Source organism: Vulpes vulpes, chromosome 11, assembly GCF_048418805.1.
Source record: "Vulpes vulpes isolate BD-2025 chromosome 11, VulVul3, whole genome shotgun sequence".
NCBI lineage: Eukaryota > Metazoa > Chordata > Mammalia > Carnivora > Canidae > Vulpes > Vulpes vulpes.
In genome coordinates this window covers 39,650,226-39,674,126 of record NC_132790.1, presented here as the reverse complement: position 1 = coordinate 39,674,126, position 23,901 = coordinate 39,650,226, and the positions used below count along the sequence as shown (strand labels likewise).

At 37.5% G+C, this 23,901-nt stretch overlaps 1 protein-coding gene across 1 annotated transcript; it reads right to left on the bottom strand.

The window, feature by feature from the left end:
- Window positions 1-3,410: 3,410 nt before the first annotated feature.
- LOC112915822 (tripartite motif-containing protein 43-like) lies at window positions 3,411-14,365 on the bottom strand. The gene is made up of 8 exons (XM_072725336.1): window positions 14,242-14,365; window positions 10,576-10,618; window positions 10,089-10,494; window positions 9,281-9,376; window positions 6,311-6,541; window positions 5,872-5,894; window positions 4,899-4,996; window positions 3,411-3,904 (listed from the first exon to the last, which is right to left on the bottom strand). Exons 1-8 carry the CDS (start codon window positions 14,363-14,365, stop codon window positions 3,411-3,413), a joined length of 1,515 nt encoding a protein of 504 aa, XP_072581437.1.
- Between the last annotated feature and the right edge of the window lie 9,536 nt (window positions 14,366-23,901).

The window sequence follows — 23,901 nt, the reverse complement described above, 5'->3', positions numbered from 1 at the left end:
TATTGTTTTCCAAAATTACTTAGATTTACTTTCCCCCACTCCCTCAAAGAGGTTATGCCATTCATTTGTAATACAGTGATATCATTTGTGACATTTGGCACTACATCCTGGGTTCCTCATATATCCTATTTGGTTTTGTTAATTTGTATATAACAGAGATCACTCTTGGTGATGTAGCATTCTATGACTTTGGAGAAATGCAGAAAAGCATGAATCCATCGCCCAGTCTTATCCAAAAGAGCAGAACAGTTCCATTGTTTTAAGATTTCCCCTGTGTGTTCCCCTTGCTGTCAACCAGTCCCTGCTTCTGTAACCTCAAGACACCAATATTCTATTTCTCATCCCTACAGTTTAGCTTTTTTGAGAATTTCATCTGAGTGGCATCATAAAATATGAATCCCTTTGGTTCTGGTTCCTTTCACTCAGCAAAATGCATTTAATATTCAGACATGATGTTATGTACATGAGTAGCTCATTCCTTGTTATGACTGAATAGCATTTTGTTTTATGATATACCACATATTGCTTATCCATTTACTTGCTGAAGGATATTTTGTTTCCTTCCAGGCTTTTTGATTGTGAGTAAATCTTTGTAAACATCCACAAACTGGTTTTGTGTGTAAACATTAAGTTTTTGGTTCCTTTGGGTAAATACCTATGAGTGAAATTGAGCTATATGGTAAGTCTATGTTTAAGTTTATTTTTAAAAAGGAAAAGAAAAGAAAACAAAAAGCTGCCAAATTGTCTTCCCAGATAAGTTGGGTACTGTTCATTCCCAGCAACACTAAATGAGAATTTCTGCTGTTCTGCATCCTCAGCTCTTTAAAGAATTTCAAATACAAATTTTGAAGCTTTAAAGGTGAGATTTTTTATAAATTTCAAATACAAGTTTTTCATTGCAAATATGTAGGAATCAATATGACTTTTTAAAAAATATTTTATTTAAATTCCATTTGCCAACATATAGTATAACACCCAGTGCTGATCCCCATCAAGTACCCTCCTTAGTGCCCATTACCCAGTTACCGCATCCCCCCACCTACCTCCCCATCAGTGACCCTTTGCTTATTTCTCAGAGTTAGGAGTCTCTCATGGTTTGTCTTCCTTTCTAATTTTTCCCCACTCAATTTCCCTGCTTTCCCTTACAGTCCCTTTCACTATTTCAAGATGACTTTTATATATATAATATATGTATATATTATATATATAAAATAAATATATAAAATTTCAAGATGACTTTTATATATAATATATATATTATATATATAAAATAAAATAAATATATAAAATATATATATTGACCTTTTAATATTGACCTTTTCCCCTGGGACCTTGCTAAACTCACTTAATAGTTCCAGGATATTTTTAGTAAAGTCTTTGGAATTTTCTACACTCACAATCATGTCACCTGTGGAAACATACACTTTTACCTCTTCCCTCCCAATGTTTGTCTTTTTTCCCCCTCCCACAAGATTTATTGAACATAACAAAACTCTATACAAAGTTATCTGGACCTGCTATTTCAAAACATGATCCTTTTCTATTTCTTTTTAGTGAGAGGGATGGGGAAGGGAAAAGGCAGAGGAAAATCTTAAGCAGGGTCCATACCCAGCATGAGCCCAACATGTGGGCTGAGATCATGATCTGATCCAAAATTAAGAATTTTGAATGACCAACTCAGGCACCTCGTTTTCTCTTTCTATTCTGCTTATAATTATTCTGAGGGCTGAAAGAGGTAATTTAATTCTTGTCAGTTATTGCCTACACTTGGCATGCTTTCTATGATTTTAGCTGTTTTTATGATGTCATGTCATTAATTTTTTCATGAGTTATTGCTAAATATTAAGAATTACTGTCCATTCTTTTTTGAGGTGGTGTCATAAAGTAATTTATACTTGAGAACACATTCTAAGTAAGATCTTGATTATTCTCCCAGTGAAAGGAAAGAAAACAAATGATTTAAACAACAATTTAGCTGGTTATTTATCCTTCTCTAATATATTTGTATTATATTTGTTCATCTTAATCTTTTTATTGTAATATACAATTAAGCAAAATAAAGGTGATGAACAGGATGACGCTAATAAAAAAAATAGTACTGCAGAATTGTAAGTTCATGTTACTTTTGCCAAAATACCTATCATACAAGGCATCTGTCATAAGACCCCTGGGTGAGAATTATCCCACAGGAGCAGGTTCAGTCATTCTCAGACTTTTCCTAGATATTTGTCACTAACAAAGACATTACCAGACTTTTAAATAAATGCTGATTCAAAGATATGAAACTCTGGTTGTATTTATAGTATGCCATACCTTCCAGTAGGTGAATTAAATACGACAATATTCAGCATTATGTATATGATTCTGGATTAAAAAAATGTAATAAACATGTGTTTTTGTTGTAACAGTTTAATATACCATTCCATTCAAACTTTTAAGATTTGCTAGACTTTAGAACCAATTTAAATGCAGATTGTTTTTTTTCTATAGCAAAAACTTTCACTGTCCAGGCTGGTAAATGCAAATTTAAGCTGTTACTATAGGTTATATGCATTAAAATTACTGAAAATTCCCAGACACAGTATGATTATCTATATTGATGTCGTTCTGTTTAGATAAGTATCTCCTTTGTGTCTCTGTTATAATTTGCTGAGCTTATAAATTTTAAAGGCAGGCTAATTCACATTTTCATTAAACAATACTCCTCCTGAGTATTCCCATTTAATTTTGGTTACATATAGCACACTTTTTGATAGTGGTAGAGCATGTCCTTATTTGTTATCTTGTAACACATATGCATTTACTCAAATAATCAAATGATATTATACCCTAACCTGGAAGCTACCTACTTGAAATAAATCTATACATAAGGCTGACATATACCTTCCTCTCCTGTAATAGATAAACCTGAGGAAAAGGACAATATTAGCTTGTGGACTTCACAAACACTATAACGCCTTCTGAGTCCACACAATCAGGAGACCGCAACTTATCCAAAAGCTTTAAAAATCGTTCAACAAAGAAGATAAATTTTAAAACCGAGTCCTGGTGGAGAAACATTCCTGAGCAGATGGAGAGCAGAGGGAAGAGAATTCCATGTCTGTCAGTGAGAAGAAAACTGTCCTCTTGCTTTAGCCCATGCAGTTGAGTAAACTCAGTCAGTATTCTTCACTTCTACCATCTTAGAAGTCAAGTGAAAGGACAAGACATAGAACACAGATAATTGTTTTCTAAGAGATTGTTTTTATTTAAAGAAAATGGAAACAAATGTAGACACAATTATCAAGTCTTTGAAAGAAGTCAATGTATTTGATGAAGGAATAAGGGAAAGAAGATCAATAGGCATTTCCCCAAGCTACCTTGGGTAAGACATTCCTGACACTTGCAGTCAGGTTCAAACATATCCCTCATTACGAGGAAGCAGAGCATAGAAAAGGTCGGAGAGGACAAGAGAAGGAACAGGAGAGGAAACTGCAAATGAGAGAGCTACTAGCCACATGCACAAAGCTCACTACACCATGCTCATAATCCAGGAACACCCCTACTTGACCCAGAGGCCTTTGCACATACTGAGGGGACAGTGGAGAAGAGGTAAAGAGACTGCACTGATTGTCCTCCTTGATACAAAAGAGTAGAAAAATTCCTTCTGAGTCAAGCACCATGTCATTCGTCATTGTCCAAGAATCATCACAAAATCCAAGGACCCAGTTTTGACAGTTCCCCACATCCACTTCCCAGTAATGTTGACCACAAGTAAATGTCTGGGCTCCCCATGCCAGAAAATAGTTAGATCTTTTTGTATTAGTGACAACATCAGGATGATTGGGACTGACGTGCAAATGTCTCAGATCTTCAAAGAGTGGGACGTGACGGGTGGTTACTTCATTTTCAAAAAAAATGGGCACTGCAGGAGGAAAGAAACACTCACGTTAGCATATGATGTTGATTCGTGATGGACATGGCCTTTATATAGTGTCTGGGTTTCTAGCTTATCCCTGGAAATGAGGGCCAGGGCAGTGAGGAAGCTCTAGAAATCTACTGTAGGTCAATGTCTACTGGACTGTCTTTAAAACCAGCAAATCTCTAAGCGGAAAAAAATGGAAGAAATATATGAATTTTCTTAATATATATCAAAAAGACAGATATGCTAAGATCTGTTTTTTTTTTCTCTGAAATATTTGCAGTTGAGAGATCTTTAGTAATACAATGTAGCCAGGCCATATTCTCATAAAATAATAATAGCTCCTAATAACACTAACTCCTACGGAGTGATCACTTTGTCTCCTATTTAACTATTTTTCACCAAAATACGACTAGGCAAAATAATCTGAAAGAAAAATTCCTATTTTTTCATAAATAGAAGGTTTGTGAGCTAGTGTAACTTTTGAAAGAAAAGAGATAAATCTAGTGAAATAAGTGGTCAGCTGACTGTGGTGTTGTAAGTATTCACTTTATGTGTTTAATACTACAAAATACTCTTGGATTATGTGAATAAAGATTGTGCCATGTAAAGTGATTTGTTATGAAACATTGTAGAAAACAAAAGTTACAACTCATCATCTAACTACCAGCATAAACCACAAACCTAAACTTGTAATATACTGAGGGTGCATGAAGATTTATGTTTCATACAACAGTTAACATGCTCTCCCTGCACACTGCAGCCTCTCTAGTATCTTTCCTATTGCCTACTTCCAGGTAGCTTATTACAATCTATTCTATTGGGCTTTTCCTCAGATATTAATTGTTTTTCCACATGCATTATCTTTGTATCAAGGCAAAATAGGCTATTACCTTCCCAGATATGAAATCATAAACTCTGCTTTGGGGAAACATTACCCGCTAGGACACTAGCTGAGGAGAAGGTATAACTATACCACCAAAGGATGGTCTATTACCAAGAAATTGGCTGAGCCTCTCTATCAGCCCAGTGATGGGCCATGAGCTGAGCTGCGCGTCCACGGGTTGAGGCAGGTGCTGCTGTACTGCTTCACTCCTGCAAACAAGAGCAGTTCATTATTGTTTCTGAGCTCAACGTTTTCAAGATAGTGATGACATGTAATCGACATCCTAGGGAAGATGCTTCATTAAAATCCTCATGTTTGGGATCAGAGGTGACGAATGTAACTGCACAAATCAAGGAATGTAGCAAATATCCATTCATTTTCTAAAGAGCAAATGAAACCCAATTCTACTTCCTGACACTTCAACCCTAGCATACAATTTCAGGATCTGGTTCTATCAGCCAAGCATGGGATGATGCAAAATGTCCTGAAACTGAGGACATGGAGAGGACACTTTGATTTTTAATCCACACTAGTCACCTCCGAGATGCTCCGTGTTCACATATCACACAAGGGGGTGAGGAGCTCAGCTTGGGCAGAGATTCTGCTTTGGAGGACCCAGCTTCAGGAAGTGCCACATCCAGCCTTTCCTGGTGAAGTTGGGAGTCTGCCCCCTGCTAACTGTGGGAGCCCCAAGCCCTAGATGGTCCTCCCCCATGCCTCTTCTCTTTCTCCCCCACTTTAGGCTTCTTGAAAATACCTATTTCTCCCACAGAAGACTAGCGTGGCATTGGGCCATATCTTTAATGTATTCTTACACTTACTTGCAAGAATCAACATCAGGACTACCAGTTGTCTTCATGCCACTGGTGCACAGAACCCTGGCAACTGCATGGGCTTCCACAGACCCCTGTCCAACCCCACCTTACACAAAACAGCAAACCCTTTTCTTCTTTGTGAGATTGGGAAAAATAAATGTATTATGAAATAGGTTTTGTTATCATAATAAATTATGCTCCTATTTCAGCATCAACAGTCTGATCACTAATAAATAATTCTTAAATCTTTTATGTAGAGGCAAACTCACCTTTTTAATGCACTTTCAAAATGCTGTAAAGAGAAGAGGGAGAAAAGAAAGAGTCTTAGTATTCATGATAAGATTCAAGGTAGAGATTTCATTAACTTATTCCAAGGGTGAATAGGCCCGAATTCATGGAAACAGAAAGGGAAAATGAACTGTATGCCCAAATTTCTCAGTTTGGCCAAGTCTTCAGACAAATCCATATGTCTTCAGCTAGCTTCTTGGTAGCTGTTGGTCAGTAATTGAATGTATATTACAACTTGAGGAGTGTTTTAGCATGCCTTTCCACAGAATTTCAGACTTTAGCCTGGTTAACAGCATCACTGTGACAGGGAAAACCCTTAGCACAGATTCAGAAAGCACCATTGCACAGTTGTGAGAGAGCGCAAAGAGATTATGGATATTATCTAGGCAGCACGGTGACTCTTCTTTCCTCAGTCCTTACCTGGAGCAGTTCTGTGTCTGGTTTACGGCACATTTTCCTGAGGTCCTCATACATTCCTCTTAGCAGTTTCCCCTTTAGGTCCATGCTGTTCTCACTTTCTTTGAGTCTTTGAAAAATGTCTTTGCTTTCCTGTTCTATTCCCTCTAAATAACGTCTCTCTTCCTCATAAAGCAAGTGGCACACCTTCTGATACTCAGCACGGATCATCTCCCTCCGCAGACTCACATAACCCTGAAGGGAGAGGCTTAGTTAGATCACAGAGTGGGGCTGATTCTATCTCTGTCATTTCATCTACTATTTGTCTCTGGCATTTAGCCAACTTGGTACATCCCTTGAAAACAGAAACTGGGACATCTTTCTGCCCCCACCCTTTTTCTACTCATTTGTACTTTTATTGCACAAGAGGTCAAAACCTTGACTTTGAACTCCTTCCCCAAATTCCTACGTTTTCCTAATATTAGGCACTTGTCATATAATAATTGGCTTGAATAATATACTAAGAACCTTCGTTACTAAATCCATTTAGTCTCTTCTATGCCCAGATGCTTTAGCTGTAGACTCACTCTTTGCTTTAAGAAAATAATAGCAAATATTACTTCCTAGAACAAGAGAAGACCTTCCTAAATGTTTCCTTCCACTCCACAAACTGCATGCATGCAGACCAGAACCTGGTGTGTATGAGTGCAGCTCAATCTTCCTGGCCAAGACGGTACACTCCCTCTCTTAGCTGACTCTCACACTATTCCTCAGAGACAATAGTCAACATACAACAACATTTTCACATTAATTCCCCCTTTTCACTTTTTTAAACTTTATCTTTCCCTATTTTCCTCCCAACTGGTTAACATGCTTTATTCACCCATATGGTTTTGGCATTTGGTTTCGTATGGCACGAAACATACTCAGTTGACCTGATATCTTGGCTTTTGTGCTGTCATTTTTACACCGACAAAATATATTTCTTGATCATAGGTAAACATTCACTAGACTCGTTTATGCAATTCTCAGGCTTTCATCAAGTGAGCAAATTTTAACCAAGGAGCTTCTTTACTGAATCCACATGACTTTTTATACCTTTGTTTCTAAGTTTTCTCAGAGTAATTCCCAGGAACTTAAAGGGCCACATTTCTCAGACTAACATTACCTTACCCCAAACCATCTATACCACCACCATTTCTAACCTAGATGATGTTCCAATGCCAATCAACACCTGTCTCTTTCTTTTTAATCCCCTTAACATGCCACACTCACACAAATCACATTTTCTGATATTTCAGAAATGGAATCTTTCCACTTATCATTACTTATTGTCAGTTTGTTCTGGACCTTTTCTCTTAGGGCTCCTCAACTCTCTCCTACTTGCTTCCTTGAATTTCATTTTGAAGCCTTCCAATCAGTATTCTCTCTAAACTGCAATCTGAAAGAACTTACCAAAAAGAGAAATATGATATCTCTTCCTTGCTTAAACAACTTCAGAAGATTTTAATTATATTCAATTTGGTTCAACTTAGTATATATCAGATGAAGCTTCAGTAAAAGGACACCTAATTATCTTTGAGCCTTTGTGCTCTACTTAAATCCTTCTTATTACACTGGTCATATTAAATGTCAGTATTTTCAACGAGTTTTTGGTTCACCTTACATGATGTCCACCACTTAGCATGCTTACTTCAACTGTACTTCTAATACATAGTTCACACTCGATTTTTAGATCTGACTTCAAATGTCTGTACTTTCATTCATTTACCTTTATTGACTTCACAATGGAAAAGCAAAGGCAGGTGTGGGAGAAATAATCGGTTTAGTTTGAGATGTGCTTAACTATTCTTCCTAAAATGCTATTTTCCCAAACAGCCTTGTGCCTTAATTTCTGACCTCCTACAGGTGTCTGTCCAAAATGTGCTCTTCCATAGAGCAGGTTTTTCTGATCACCATACTGAATGCTCAATTTTGTCAAATTACTTTCCTTATTTGCTTTCATATTGTATTTTTCTCAACAGCACTTATTATGATGATTGATACTCTAAATTTTATATTTTGACTGGTTAAGTACTCTTCCGAGTACGCCTTGCGCTCCTTGAGTTGGAGGTAATCTATTGCCTTTGTCTATTTTATATTGGCTTAGAACAGTTACTGAAACAAAATAGGTACTGGATATTTCAAGGAAAATATATTGTAAGTTATCTACTTCAGGATATTACCTTTAAATAATAAAAACAATTTTGTTATATCACCTTGTCATTCCCACAGCCCCATTTGGATTCCTTTATTAGTGGTGACAAGATTCTTTTGATACTGTTTGTTTGTATGTTTCCATCAGGAAATCTTGACTTCTTCTAAAATATTACTAAATTTTTGTTTCACCTCTCATTAGTGGTGTTCAATCCATATTTTTGAATCCACCAATGATAGATCCACATTTTCAGTCATTCCATTTAGGTCACATTTTAAGCCAGTGCTACATTACTAGTCATGTCTCTCAACATTTCATCTCTTATAATACACATGTGAACCAATATGAACTTTATATGATCTCTACTTGAGGATTGCCCTACTTACTAGGCTTCAACTCTCACGTATTTGCCTGGTTGAAATCCTCATGAGTTTGCAATTTCAAATTGTCTAATCACTAAAATAATCAGATAATATCCTCTGCCCATTTAAAGATTCCTTCATTCTAAGAAACTCTTTGTTTATCTAATCTATTAGCTATTGTTTACCTTGATTATAGTGAATTTTCTATACCTGTTGGATTGGTATGATCTTATCCAGGAATAACTTCCATGAGCTTGTTGTTTTGATTTTAGGAAGAAATCCTAACAAATTTACATACTTCCCTGATATACTTCCCTAATTAGAACTGACTTGCTATTGGTTACTCATAGAAGACAATGAACATTATGATTTAGCTGAAGTATAATCAGTGAGTATTGGAAGCTGGTGCTGAAGAAAACAGAATCCCTTGCTTACCTCCCATGTTCTGACTTTGCTGGTCTCTCTTTTTTTATTTCTCCGATTTTCTTGTGTCTGTTCCCACAGAGATCTCATTTGTTTCAGGAGATTTTGCTACAAAAGAATCATGAATATGAACATTAGAAAAAGTGTTATTGAAAATGTCATAACTTTACAGATGAAGAGGGCAGGGAATGCAAGATAAATGCATTTGCCATCTCTAGTAATCTAGATACTAGACAGGGCAAAGTGCCAGGGCATGTCATTGTTAAGCCCAATGTCAAATTGGAGGACTTTTATAACCACAAAGTAAACCTACAGTTGGAAAGGGTGTCTCACTATGTAGGCAACTGGCCCTCAAACTTTATGTCACCAAACCAATTTTCATTAAATGGAAGCTGTCTAACTTTTTGTTGTCTTGTGGTCAGCTTTTGTCTCCTAGTAACCTATTATTTTAACCAAGAGCCAGCGTTTCTAAGTAGACTCCATTAGATTAGGCTTTTTGCAACTGTGGGTATAATGGACAACAACCATGCCTGAAACTAACAGATTAGTCCACCTTGGTCTTGCATGGAATTGTCGCAGTTCCTACTGTAATCAACATCACCACCACCAACTTGAGTTCTAAGACTTTAACCATGAAAATGTACGTGCTGTAGGGTGAAGAATATCCTTTTTGCAATAGCTTGACCAAGTGGCTGGCACTTAATCTTGGTTAATATCTCCTCTTTATGATGCACAATGAATACAAATTATCTTCACTTTCTTTTCTAATCTTTCACATATCAGATCTCCCAGATTGAAACTTCTCTCAGCCATTGCTTACCCGGTATCCCTCAGCAGTCCAACCAATGGAGCAGTGTTTATGGGCCACATGCTCCTTAGACTTACAACAGAGCAAACAGAGCAGGTCCTTCATAACCTCACAGAAGAAGTTCTTTGTTTTCATGTGTATCTCACACATCTGTTCTCCAGAGCTTGGTAAGCAGTAAGGTCTTGCCCATCTGGCAAGGAACACTCGTGTCTTCAAAACAATGTTGGTTTTAAACTTCATTTGATGAGATGTTTCCCTGCACACAGGGCAGTAAGGAGGATAAGGGGCTTCCTCCCAGAAGATACAAAGACAAGGCCTACAAAAGCTGTGCCCACAGCCTATTGTGACTGGGTCTATGAAATAATTCACACATATGGAGCAAAATAATTCATCCTGGTTGATGTTGGAATCCATGACTCTGAGGAAAGAAAAATAGAGAAAATTAGTTTGTCAATGGTCTTGAAAAAAGTACATATTCAAAATCATTAAAAATACTTACTGAGAGGTGTGAGCATCATTTTCTTCCTGTGTGTATGAATATCCTAGTATATACAGCAAGACATGCTATGTGTTTTCGTATAATAGAAACATTGCTGAAGAACAGAGCCCTCAAGTTCTTCAGCAAGCATAGTGATTTGTTGAACATGGTCTTTCTATTATAGCTCCAGCTCCTTTTTTACAATTCCAATTTTGTTTACATTGTCTCTTCTAAATGGACCTGAGGTTGTAGTACAGATCCGATTGCCAGCCATGGAGTGTGGGTCATATTTCACCAAATGCAATCATCCTTATCCCTTTGCCAGTAATTGATTATAGGCTACTTGACCTTATCTAGCCAATGGGATTTGAAAGAAATACTATTAAAATTATTTTGTGAAATGTTTAGTGGATCCTGAAAAGAAACATTGGGAAGAGTCAGCTGCTTAATACTCCTCTGGAATATTTGAGGAACATGTGTTGAATGTGATACATGGGACTTTCATTTTGTTACCACAATGTGCACTTGTCTAGAGACCAAAAAATAGACCCTGAGGATGACAGAGAAATGGAAAAGCTGAGTGTTTAACAATGTCACCATGGCATTAAATTAAGCAACTCTGGTACTGACCATCAATACACATAAGAGAAATTGAGAAAATATACAAATCCTTTTACAATTATCATAATTAAATATATTTTCTGGCAAGAATCATCAATGAATATGAATGTCATTGCTAAAACAGACTCTTTGTTAATAAACTCCTCACTTTATTACCAATTAATATATTAAATTATACTTAAATTTTTAAAGAATAGATTATTTTAGTTACTATGAGTTGTGACTACATGTTTTATTTAATTAGATGGTTGCTGTTATCTCTCCCATCTTTGAGAACTTGAATGGGAGAGGCTGCTTGTTTGAAATGCATAAAGTTTATCTTGGATCCAAAGCAGACATGAAGTAAACAATTGCCTTCTGAACAGTTATAAAATCACATTAAGATAACTCTTTGAAAATTGGGTAACAATGAAGTGATGATGCCTACAGATATTTTATGAATAACAGTTTGTGAGAGGGGATTTATGTAGGTCTGTTTGATGAACACACCATTTTCAGTGATATGGAACATAAGGTCTTCTACTCAAACCTTCCCATCATGAGGAGATCCTTTAAGGGACAGGGGTAAAGATTAGATTACCCCTGTGTAGGGATGCCTGGGTGGCTCAGTGTTTGAGCATCTTCTTTCAGCTCAGGGTGTGATCCCGGAGTCTCGGGATCAAGTCCTGCATTAGGCTACCTGTATGGAGCCTGCTTCTCCTCCCTCTGCGTATCTCTCTGCCTCTTTCTCTCTCTCTGTCTCTCATGGATAAATAAATAAATAAATCTCTAAAAATATATATATTAGCCCTGTGTAGAATGGGCTAGAACCTGGCCAAGAACTTACTTTGAATATAATAATTTTTAGATTGAAAACATTAATGAAAATCATAATATGTAAATGATAATAGTAGGACGCCTGGGTGGCTCAGTCACTTAAGCAACTGCCTTTAGCTCAGGTCATGATCTCAGGGTCCTGGGATGGAGCCCTACATCAAGACCCTAGGGGCTCAGTGGGGAGTCTGATTCTCCCTCTCTCTCTGCTGCCCCCCTCTACCTGGGCTCTCTCACTCTCTCTCTCTGTGTCAAAAAAATAAATAAAATATCTTTTTAAAAATGATAATAGTAGAAGCTATACTATTTTCTAATTCTAAGTATGAACAGACTCCTCTTATCTATATTTCCTGTTTTAGTCTCATCAACAATGGTAGTGACATATGTTCTATTTTACCAACACTTTATAATGAGGAAACTTAACATAGCGTGAATGAAATAAGTTACTTGTCTAAAAGTCACACGTTGAATAAATGATTGATCCTGTGTACAAATACAGATCTTACAGACAAAAAAAAAAAAAAAAAAAAAAGAAAGGAAAGAAAACAAAACAAAACCGCAAAACTAAAATTACTATCCATGATTAACTTTAAATCAAGCAACATGTACTGATCTCTGAACTGCACTGACACTAATCTATTATAAGATATCATGGTATAAAAAAGACCATATTCTGGTACTCAGTAGATCAGAGTTTGAAGGATGATATAAAATGAGGTGTTTTTCAAAGGTAATTGTTGTCATGAGAAACATATAAAATGCCACGAAAATGGCAAGTGAGAATCATCTGAAAATTAGTATATCATTTTAAAATTTCAAGGCAATTCAATTTATCTCAGCCCTGAAACATTCAAAAGTTAATGATTTAAAAGAGACTAGTAATATACTCATCATTCAAACAGACTCATTTCTAGAATTCCAGTTCTCTATGAAATGATATATACTTCAAGTCAAAACGGTTGTCAACAATAAACGACAACTGTGTTTTAATATATGTGTTTTTCTTGACTTATGATGGGGTTACATCTGAATAAATCCATTGTAGTTTGAAAATATCATAGGTTGAAATCACATTCAATACTGCCAACCTACTGAACATCATAGCTTAGCCTAGCCTACCTTAAAAGTGCTCAGAACACTTAACTCCTACAATATGGTGAACTCCTCTAACCCAAAGTTCATTGTATAACAAAGTGTTGAATATCTTATGTAATGTATTGGGAATACTGTAATGAAGGTGAGAAACAGAATGGTTGCATGGGTAGAGATGATAGTAAGTGCATCAGTGGTAGACTGTCATGGTCAGTGACTGGGAAGTGAGGCTGCTTCTCCTGCTGCCCAGCATCACCAGAGTGTCTTAGGGCATATTGCTGGCCCAGGAAAAACCAAAACACATAATTTGAAGTTCAGTTCCTACTGAATGTGAATCCTTTCCTCATCACTGTAAAGTCAAAAATCACTACGTCCCACCATCTTAAAGTGGGGACTATCCACAAATTGATTTCACTGCACTAAAAAGGCCCTTATGTTCATGTTCCCTGGATGCAGAGAGCCTTCTCCTATCTAAACTTCCTCATATGGAAAAGTATCAGTTTTCCATATCTTTCCAGCTCCCAAACACTTGACACTCTACCTCTGAAAACTGAAATCCGGTCTGAAACAGAAAACTGAAGAGACATTTTAAATATTCAACCTAACAAAGAGAGTTTCTGGAATAGTTGAGCATATTGAACAGAACTTGCATTCTATATAGACCCGTTATACAAACATGTACTTAAATATGTACATACAGTTGGCACAACACGAATAGCATGGTAGGCACGGATAGACGAATTAATAACTATGGAAAACTAATACAATTAGCATATGTTTGCTGCATTGCCCACAGCACTGCATGCTATCTCGTGGCAAATGTTTTCTGCACCTCACGATTCTATATGAACATCAAAGTACACAAAAATGACAGAAGAAAAAGAAACAATCCTAGTAACTCATTTAATAAATACAAAGAGATTGCATCTACCTACGGGGGTAAAATTTAAATTTAGAACTAATGAAATCATTCCCACTCAAATTCTTTGGGAGCAACCTAAACAGACAGACATATGGATTACATTTCCTATTTTCAAGAGAAAATAGCAGGAGTTGCTTTCATGAGTATGGAGTACTCATCTGTAGAAACTGTTAATGGAGTTTCCCGTTCTTTATCAGTAAGTGATTCTGTTGAAGTCAGTTGAAGGAGTAGGTACTCACCTTTCAACAGCAGCAAATTTCTAAAAGTCTCCCCAGCCCAGCCAACTCCAAACACAAGGATTCTGGAGAGTAATGAACTTGGCTCTTTGCCTGATGCTTTATAGTCCCTGAAGACCACACCCATTTTCCCAAAGTGATTGAGTTATCAATCCTTGGGAAAGGTGTTTGGGCACATGATTAGATTTTTGCAGAGTGGAAGACACACCCTGTTGTGGATGACTCATTGGAAGCCATCTTAAACCTACTTAAACAATCTGCCACATCCGGGTACTACTGAGAAGCCATGCCTTAAGTTAACCTATGTGATCCATGGATCTGTTGTTTTTGAAATAAATATAAAATTTAAACTTCTTATATGCTTTTAAAAAATCGTATTATAATCCTAATTGCATCAACCGATTACTATGCACTATATTTGGTTATCTGTCTGAATCTGCATACATTCCTTTCTCTATGTCAACATGCCTAATTTAATTTTTTAAAAATTTTTTCATTCCTTTCTAGATATTTCTTCAGGCTGAAAGCTCTCCACAGTTCATTTATCAGCCCAGTGTAGCCAAGCCCCTGCCTGATAATACCACCCCCTGCTCTGGCAGAAGTATCCTACTGTTTCTATGGATCTTGTCCACCTCAACTGAAGTAAAATTCTCTGAAATTTTATTACTTTTCAGTGAGTCCTCCACACAAGTCTTCCCCTTCAGTTTTTCTGTTCTTTTCTTTTTGAAAACATACAACACTCTTCTCCTTTGGTCTAAAGCTTAACACACAATAGCTTTTGCTGGTCTTTCTTTAAGACTCTGCTCCTTTTCTCATTACCCCATATCCCTTCTCATACCCTCTCCTTTTATTCTTCAATACATACACATAATCAAAAGATTTGTGATATTTTGTGGATTTAGTGATCACATGGTTGATGTATACTGCATGGATAACTCCTAGAAAGCATTATAAACATTTTTGTAAAAGAAATATCATATTTTCTGTTAAGTTTAGGGCAACTATCTCTTAAAGTATTCCTCATCGTGGTGAGGCTAGCATCCTGCTCCATCTCTTCAAAACATTTTCAAATTTAGTCAACAATGGATCATGGTGCTTCACCCAAGGAAGTATCCTAGAGAGGAAAACTTAAAACACTCTGTTTCTAGTATGTCAAATGATTGCTCACCATAACTCTGCTATTCCAATGTAAAACCATGGCTAAAAAACTGAACTACATTCCTCATATTCCAAAATTTTAATCTTTAATATTATCTTCTCTTGGAAATTTTAGATGGGAAAAAAACCCCAACTAGTTTACCACGACACTGCTCCTTTCTCTTGTCTATTGCACATATAACAATATAGTGAATGGTTTTTACTTAGATGTAAGTTATTTGAGGTAAATACATTAACTATCCAATCTTTGCAACAGTATTAGCCAACATATCACCAGGTCCACAGGGAGACGTCAAACTCTTTTTATTGCCACAGTTCCATGGTGTAGGGGACACTGGGATTCACAGAGGGTTAAGCTTCTGACACTTGGTTTCAACTCAGGTCATGATCTCAGGGTGTGAGATGCAGCCTCGCATCAGGCCCTGCGCTGAGCAGCATATGTCTCTCTCCATCTCCCTCTTCCCCTCCCCCCTGCACTCTGGTTCTCTCTCTCTCTCTCTTTATTTTTTTTAAATTTTTTTTTTGTTCTCTCTTAAATAAGTAAATCTTTAAAATTAAAAAAACAAAAAATAGTGTAAAGACGGACCAGAGAAGTTTTAAATCTGGTCAGGATTCCCTCTCTACTCCCCATCAGAGCAATACCCTTCTGACTACTCTATCCCATAGTTTGTTTATTGTAAGGATCTTCCACTGTGGCTGAGCAGATCATCAACTACTCCCAGCTCTGTGTGAGTTGCACAGATTGTTTCATGGGTTTTGTACACCGTTTCTTGATCAGGTATTTTCGTCATATGCCTTCATGCTCTCTCCTCAACTACAGCCTCTAGCTGTGACACCCTCTACAGATGTGTCTCTCTCTATCTCCCTCTTGCTCTCTCTTTCTCTCTGTTTGTGTAGCTCTACCCTCCACCAATACTCAGTCCTGGAACTCCAACACCCTTGAATTCCCTGACTCACAACTCTACTCAGGATTTCCTGTTCCAGTGTTGTAGCCTAGCAATCTTCAGGCAGTAGCTGGTGCTACATTTGTTTCTTTTCTCCCAGCATTTACTATCTGGTGCTGCCTATTGTCTAAGGACTGAAAGCTATAGCTTTCTATATCTGTACCATTCTAATATCTTTTATTGGTTCTTAATTGGTATAGAATAAGTAGGCAAGGCCCCCACTACTTTCATTTGCTCAAAAAGAAGTCTGTAGGAAGGCTTATATACTAAAATTTCAACTTCATTAATGGATATTAAAGATTTATTTTTATGAAAAATTATGAAAATGTATCAAATTTTATTTAGTAATCTCTGCATTATGTCTCTTTCAATAGATTGATCCATTTCACCTAATCTCTTGAATTAGTTAGCACAAATGTGCTTCTAAAATTATCTTCTTTTTATTAAAATATCTGTTGCTGTCTTCCTCTTTTGATATAGCTATTTATTGTCCTCCCTCTCTCCTTTCCTTCTCTCTCTCTCCCTCCATGTATGCATTACTGTGTGTGTGTGTGCTCAGAGCAGTGAGTTTGAGAAAAAATAACTCCCTTTGATTTTAATTGGGTATTTATTTTTCTGAGTGAATTACGTAAGCCAGACTTTGGCAGTGGTGGTGGAGTGGGGCTACAGTTTTGGCTGTGTTACTGGAGACCAGCTTCTAGGCACATGTAGTGTTGTGAGCAGTTGGTCCCACTACAAGGGGTGTGTGTGTGTGTGTGTGTGTGTGTGTGTGTGTGTGATCAGTACCTTCAATATATCTTTTCATTAGGAAGTACTTGGTGGGAAGAGAAGCCCCTTATGGGTCATCACTGAACACCAGCTCCTACACAGGGGAGGAAGAAGCATAGAGTTGTGGCCTTTTTAGAGTAAAAGGGTCAAATGTCAGGCCTTCAAGAAGAGACGAGGAAGCTCCAAGATCATCACACAAAGGTCCATCACTACCTTGTCTCATCTAGTGTCCTCACGTGTGAGATCCTCCCACACAGGGACTGCTGAACCCTTGTGCAAAGTCAGCCTCCCTTTCCCTTGTCCAGAGCATGAGGAGCTTCCAAATCAGACCTGTCAAGAGGTACTGCCCAGTAGCTTTGGGTAAGAGGTGTCTGATTCCTTTGAGTGCTGTCCAATCCTAAGGATTCCTGGGTGCTGTCCAACGTGGGAGAATCCTGCTCTGTACCCCAAGTGCCTGGATCAGATCCCCTAATGTGAGTTCATTTTGGAAACAAGTGCAACCTATGCTTTCAAAAATGTCAAAGGGCCAGCCATCTTGTGTCTCCACTGTCACTGCCAGACACGTGGCAGGGTAGGGACACTGGATTTGACACAGAACCAAGCACAGCGCTTGGCTACAATGGATGGCCTGGGCTTCAGAAAGGGAGCTTACATGGTCTTGTGTGATTAGAGGATGCAGAATTTAGAGCCGCTGAGGACAGAACAGGAGGAAAAATGCACTTTTAAAATATGTAATAGCAACATATGGTGGAAACTGCAAGAGACTCCTAGTCTTCCTGCTGTAGCTTCCAGAATTGTCGGAGAGCCACAGTTGAGTTGCCAAGAGCTCTGCACCTGTCCTGCACATCTGCAGTGCCTTTGATGTCCTGGGTTGGGGGGGTGGCTCCCTATAATGCAAGCACTGGCACAACGGGCATCCCTGGTCTATAGGTTCTGGCACTGTCACCCTCTGGTCTCCTACTCACCCTGTTACCTTCAGGTGACCTTGGGGGAAGATTGGACCCAGCGTACCCAAACCTGCCTAGATACACCTCCGTACCCCCCTCCTGCCCCAACAGTCTCCCATAACATTCCCCCCTCCTCCTGCCAGTTTCTCTTTGCTCAGCCAGGAGAGTTGCCCTGTCTCATTACTGTAATTTAATATATTAGTATTTTCAATGCTCATCCAATGCCAGTGATTGTCATTTTAATTTTCTATCTCTATGAGTGAGGTTGAGAATATCTTCCCATTTATTGCTTTCTTCTCTTTCTGTGAAGTAACAGTTTCAGGTGATTTTCATAGTGGGACGGCCATCTCTAGTTTTCTTCCAGGTGGAAGCCTTCTTTCACATCTTAGATACTCATCCTTTACTAGTTTTATCCCTCACTTCCATTAGGGTGTCTTTGAGAACAATATCCTTAAATTTTTTGCAGTTCAATTGATCAGTAGTTAACCTTATTTAAAATGTGTTTTTTCTTTCTTCACTAGGAAATCCATCTCTAACATAGAATCTAAGAGGTATTTTCCTATATTCACTTCTTTTAAAATGATGAATTTGCTTTTTCATCTTGAACATACCTGGAATTAATTTTTGTGAACTCTCACAGCATATTCCCTGGAAAGTTTCTCTTTGGTAATCCAATGGCAATGCCTGCCCATTCAGTCAACAATCAGGTAATCCATATATCAAGTGAGTCTTAAGCTGTCTGGCTTCTGTGGATATTTTGTCCTTCCCTGTACCAAAGCCCCACCTCTTATTTGTTAGGGTCATGAGACCATAACCTCTGACACTGATACCTTAGAATGCCTATTGATGTCTTGATCCAAAAAAGAACACTGCTCTAATATTGCCAACATCCAAATTTGATATAAAATTCATATGTATGTAAAATTTATATGCATAAATATCCACCACATATTTGCATGTAATACATTGCAATCTTCTCATCACATACTTCCAGAATTTGAAGTACACCTAAAAACATCATACCTGGGACACCTGGGTGGCCCAGCAGTTGAGCATCTGCTTTTGGCTCAGGGCATGATCCCGGAGTCCTGGGATTGAATCCTGCATCAGGCTTCTGGCATGGAGCCTGCTTCTCCCTCTGCCTATTTCTCTGCCTCTGTGTGTGTGTGTGTCTCTCTCATGAACAAATAAATAAAATCTTAAAAAAATACCTAAAAATCTGATTGAAATATCTTTTCTTAAATATCTTCAAAAAAGTAAATTAAATTCGCTACTTTTTCAACTACCTACATTAGGGGTTTTTTTGTTTTTTACTATTACATGGTCTGAATTTTCTGAGAAAAAGGAGGGTTTTTTTTTCTCTAAGTAATAAAGAATTCAAGAAAAATGAGTATCCAAATTTTATTTTTGAAGTTCTCAACACTGTCTCTAAGATCTCAATTCCCACTCTTATACTTTTTTTCATTAAAGACTATTTAATAAATACTACTGAATCAAATTGTGCCTATGACGCTCTAGCTCTCAGGTGAAGGAGAGTTATGTAGACTTTGTATCTGTAAACCAACTTAATTCAGCATTTCTCAAAGCTGAACATTCATCTGAATGACATGGGATAATTGATAAACCATGGATTTCAACCCCAACCCCCATGCAATATTTTTTTAATTAATTTTTATTGGTGTTCAATTTACCAACATACAGAGAAACACCCAGTGCTTATCCCGTCAAGTGTCCGCCTCAGTGCCCGTCACCCATTCCCCTCCACCCCCCGCCCTCCTCCCCTTCCACCACCCCTAGTTCGTTTCCCAGAGTTAGGAGTCTTTATGTTCTGTCTCCCTTCCTGATATTTCCCAACATTTCTTTTCCCTTCCTTTATATTCCCTTTCACTATTTTTTATATTCCCCAAATGAATGAGAACACACACTGTTTGTCCTTCTCCGATTGACTTATTTCACTCAGCATAATACCCCCCATGCAATATTTTTGTTTCTACAGGTCATGGGTTTGGGCCAAGAACTGGATTGAAATAAGGAACTGGATTTGAAATAAGGCTCAGGTGATTATGATGCTGGAGAAGCTGAATGAAACTTTGAGAATCATGTGCATATTCTTCATTCCGTATGATCCTCAACATTTTCTCTCCCCATTGCTTTATCTGTGCCATTTTCAATAGCTGATAGAATTTCTGCTACTTGCTATTCTCAATTATTAATGAGGAATGTGTGGAACCATATATACTTCAAAACTATTTTCCTTTCAGAAATGGAATTTGGGAAAGAGAGTAGATAATTTATTAAACTATAGCAAAGATTCTTGGGTGGCATACTGTAATCAAACCCTATTGCCAATAAGACAATCATCTCACCTTTTATTAATTGATTCATGCATCAATTATTTGTTAAGGGCACATTCTCTCCTAGACACTCTATTATCTGCTGGTGAACATTTTATCTCTTGCAATTTACACTATTGTAAAAGAAATGACCATATATTTGGAGTGCATGTAACGATAGGCCTAGCTTGGTCCTGAGGTCAGTGGAGATTTCCCTGAAAAACAGGATATGTAGGATACCCTAAATGAAAAGGTGGGAGAAGAAGGTTTCAGATTGACATGAGCATTGTAGATAACGAAGTCTGTCTGTGATGGGCAAACTCTGTGTCCTACACTAGACCATTAAGTTTAAATCACACACTTGTGTATTTTTGTAACTCCAGCATACTCCAACCAGGCGAGCAACCACAGCACGTATTCTAGATAAATGGGCCACAAGAGATAATTTAATTTTAGAAGATGGAACAAAAGAAGATGGAACATAGTGACTGACCCAGAGATTTCTTTACAGACAAACACTGAGAAAGTGGATAAGGGATTGTAACAATTACCCTCATCGACACTTAAAAGAAACATATCCTTAGATTCCATCAGTGGGCCATTCTTCCTTATTTAAGAATCTTTACAGACTCCTAAAGATCACTCCCAAGAGTTACCCACATTGACTCCCAATACTGTTTCCTAGAGGTGAAGTCATCTTCACCTCGAGATCAACCAGTAATGTGTTTTGATCTTCTTCACACAGCAAAATAATCTTTCTGAATTCAAAGATGCATCTAGACAGTCATGTCTACATCTCAAACTTCTTACACTGTCAGTTTGATACTGTGATTGGTTATTTCTTTATTGAAGGAATTCTCCACTGTGGAAAGAAAAAGAATATTCCAGTCAAAATCAGTTTTAAAATTCCTGGACAATTTCTGAGTTGACCTAATATCTGAAATGATACAAACTATCTGTGACTTCAAAATTGAAAAAAGAAGGGCATGGGTAGCTCGGCGGTTGAGCATCTGCCTTTGGCTCAGGGCATGATCCCAGGTCCAGGGATCGAGTCCTGTATCGGGCTTTCTGTGGGGAGCCTGCTTCTCCCTCTATCTCTCTGTATACCTCTCTCTCTGTGTGTATCTCTCATGATTAAATAAATAAATAAAAATATTTTTTAAAAAAAGGACAAAATTGAAAAAATGAAATATTCAAGGCTTTGTTCTTCTGAAATATTTCTTCTCTTAGCACAAAATATTAGTTTCTAAGTGCTTTTGCTTCCAAGAATGCCCAGACTCAAAGACTCCACTTTATAGCTAGAAGACAAATTCTAAGAGCAATTCTTGAAGGAGTCAGAGGAAAATACTAAGCAATTTCCTGTGTTTGTCAAAGGTATAAATATGTGTCTATTACTAAAATGCACCCCCGTGAATTTAAACAAAGACATTTTTCCCTTTGCATGTTCTTCTACAAATAAATTTAAATGATTCACAACAGAAGATTGTTAATCTTGCTTGATGGTGAAGTTATAGGTTATTTTGATATATAAAAATGCATCATGTTTTGGAATCGAGTAAACTGGGTCTGTTACTACTGAGATAGGTCTCAATTATTTTAAGATTTGTTTATTTATCTTAAGGAGAGTGTGGGGGAGTAGAGGTAGAAGGGGAGAGGGAGAGTCTCAAGCAAAATCTGAACTGAGCACGGAGCCCCACACAGGGATGAGTCTCACAACCCTGTGATCACTATCTGAGCAGAAGGCAAGAGTCAGATACTTTTTTTTATTTTTATTTTTTATTTTTTTAAAGAATCAGATACTTAACCAATTTCGCCACTCATGTGCCCCAAGATAGGTCTTGATTTTGATTACCCGTATCCCTAACTTTAACATTCCCAAATTTTACTTGTAAATTTACATTTTTTACGCTGTAAAGGTGCTAATAAGTGCATCAACTCTAATGAAGTTGGTGTCAGTTTTGTTTAAAACCAGTTGATATTTGGGAGAGATGGGTGGCTCAATCCATTAAGAGTCTGCCTTTGGCTCAGGTCATGATCCTAGATCCTGTGATCAAGTTCCAATTGGGGTTCCCTGCTCAGTGGAGAGCCTGCTTCTTCCTCTCCTCTCTGCTCATGCTCTTCTCACTATCTCTGGTGCTATCTCTGTCTCTTTCCCTCAAATAGTAAAAATCATTGAAAAATAAAAAATAAATAAAATAATTTGATATTAAAAAGAATAAAATGGATAAAGAAGACTAAGATATAGGACCAAAAATATAAGCTGCTATAGATGGCAGGCATGAATGTATATTTATATACACATTTAAGTTTTTTGTGCATGTTTTGGTCTTAATGTTTGGAGACTATTTATGTCCCTCATAAACAGTAGATCTTTGAGACAAGGCAAGAATATTCTAAAAGAACGTATTCATTTCCCAAAAAGGAGTGAGTTTTTGCCATGTAGTTCAGCAATTCATTCCAAAATCCTGTTCAAGAAAGATTTCTGCCATGTGCAAACTAGACATCTACATAAAAAGAGACTATCTCCTCTACTTTGAAAGTTAGTCCAGTAACAAGTCTCAGCCACAGAGGCAGAGACTATAAGAATTCCATAATCGGGCAGCCGGGGTGGCTTGGCGGTTTAGCGCCGCCTTCAGCCCAGGGCGTGATCCTGGAAACCTGGGATCAAGTCCCACATCCAGTTCCCTGCATGGAGCCTGCTTCTCCCTCTGCCTGTGTCTCTGCCTCTCTCTCTCCCCTCTCTGTGTTTCTCATGAATAAAAAAAAAAAAAAAAAAAAAAAGAATTCCATAATCTTAAGCATGTTGATAAAAATATTTTAATATCATTAAAGTTTTTGCAGGCAAGTTTGAAAGCAATTCTCATAACCAAATATATATCAGGCAACTAAAACCTAACCACCACAGTGGCTGGTCATATATATGATCCAATAATGATCACCACATTAATTACCTTACTAGTTAAATCCATACTCGCTTGTGATATGCATAGGTTCCAGTTGCTAAATATATTTCATTTTTTCTTTTTTGCATTTTACTTACAAAAGTAAGTAAAAATTTCTATAAGATAACTTTGTTGTTTGCTTAGCCAACAGGCATACGCCTTTCTGACCCACTTCTTGTACAAAACAACCTTAATTTTGTTGGGGTGTTAATTTCCTCCAAAAAGCTTGGACTTCAGGAGTTTGATTCAGTGTGTGGCTGCATAGGTAAGTCATGATTGGTCTGAAGAACCAATTAGTAATGTGACTAGCCAGTGATTGCTTTAACAAAGGGCAGTTCACTAAGCATCTCTACTTTTATTATTTAAGCGTCAAAACCATCCCATTATGATTTCTTGTCCAAAATCACTCTGGTACTAAATGCTGGAGCCAGAACTCCCACCTTTGACTCAATTAAAATCAGCAAGCTATTACTCTCCAAGATACTACAAGAGGGAAAAAAATAACCTTTTGACTTCTAGGCAACTATCATAATTCAATCAACAAGCATTTTCTGGTAAGTTCACAGTTGCA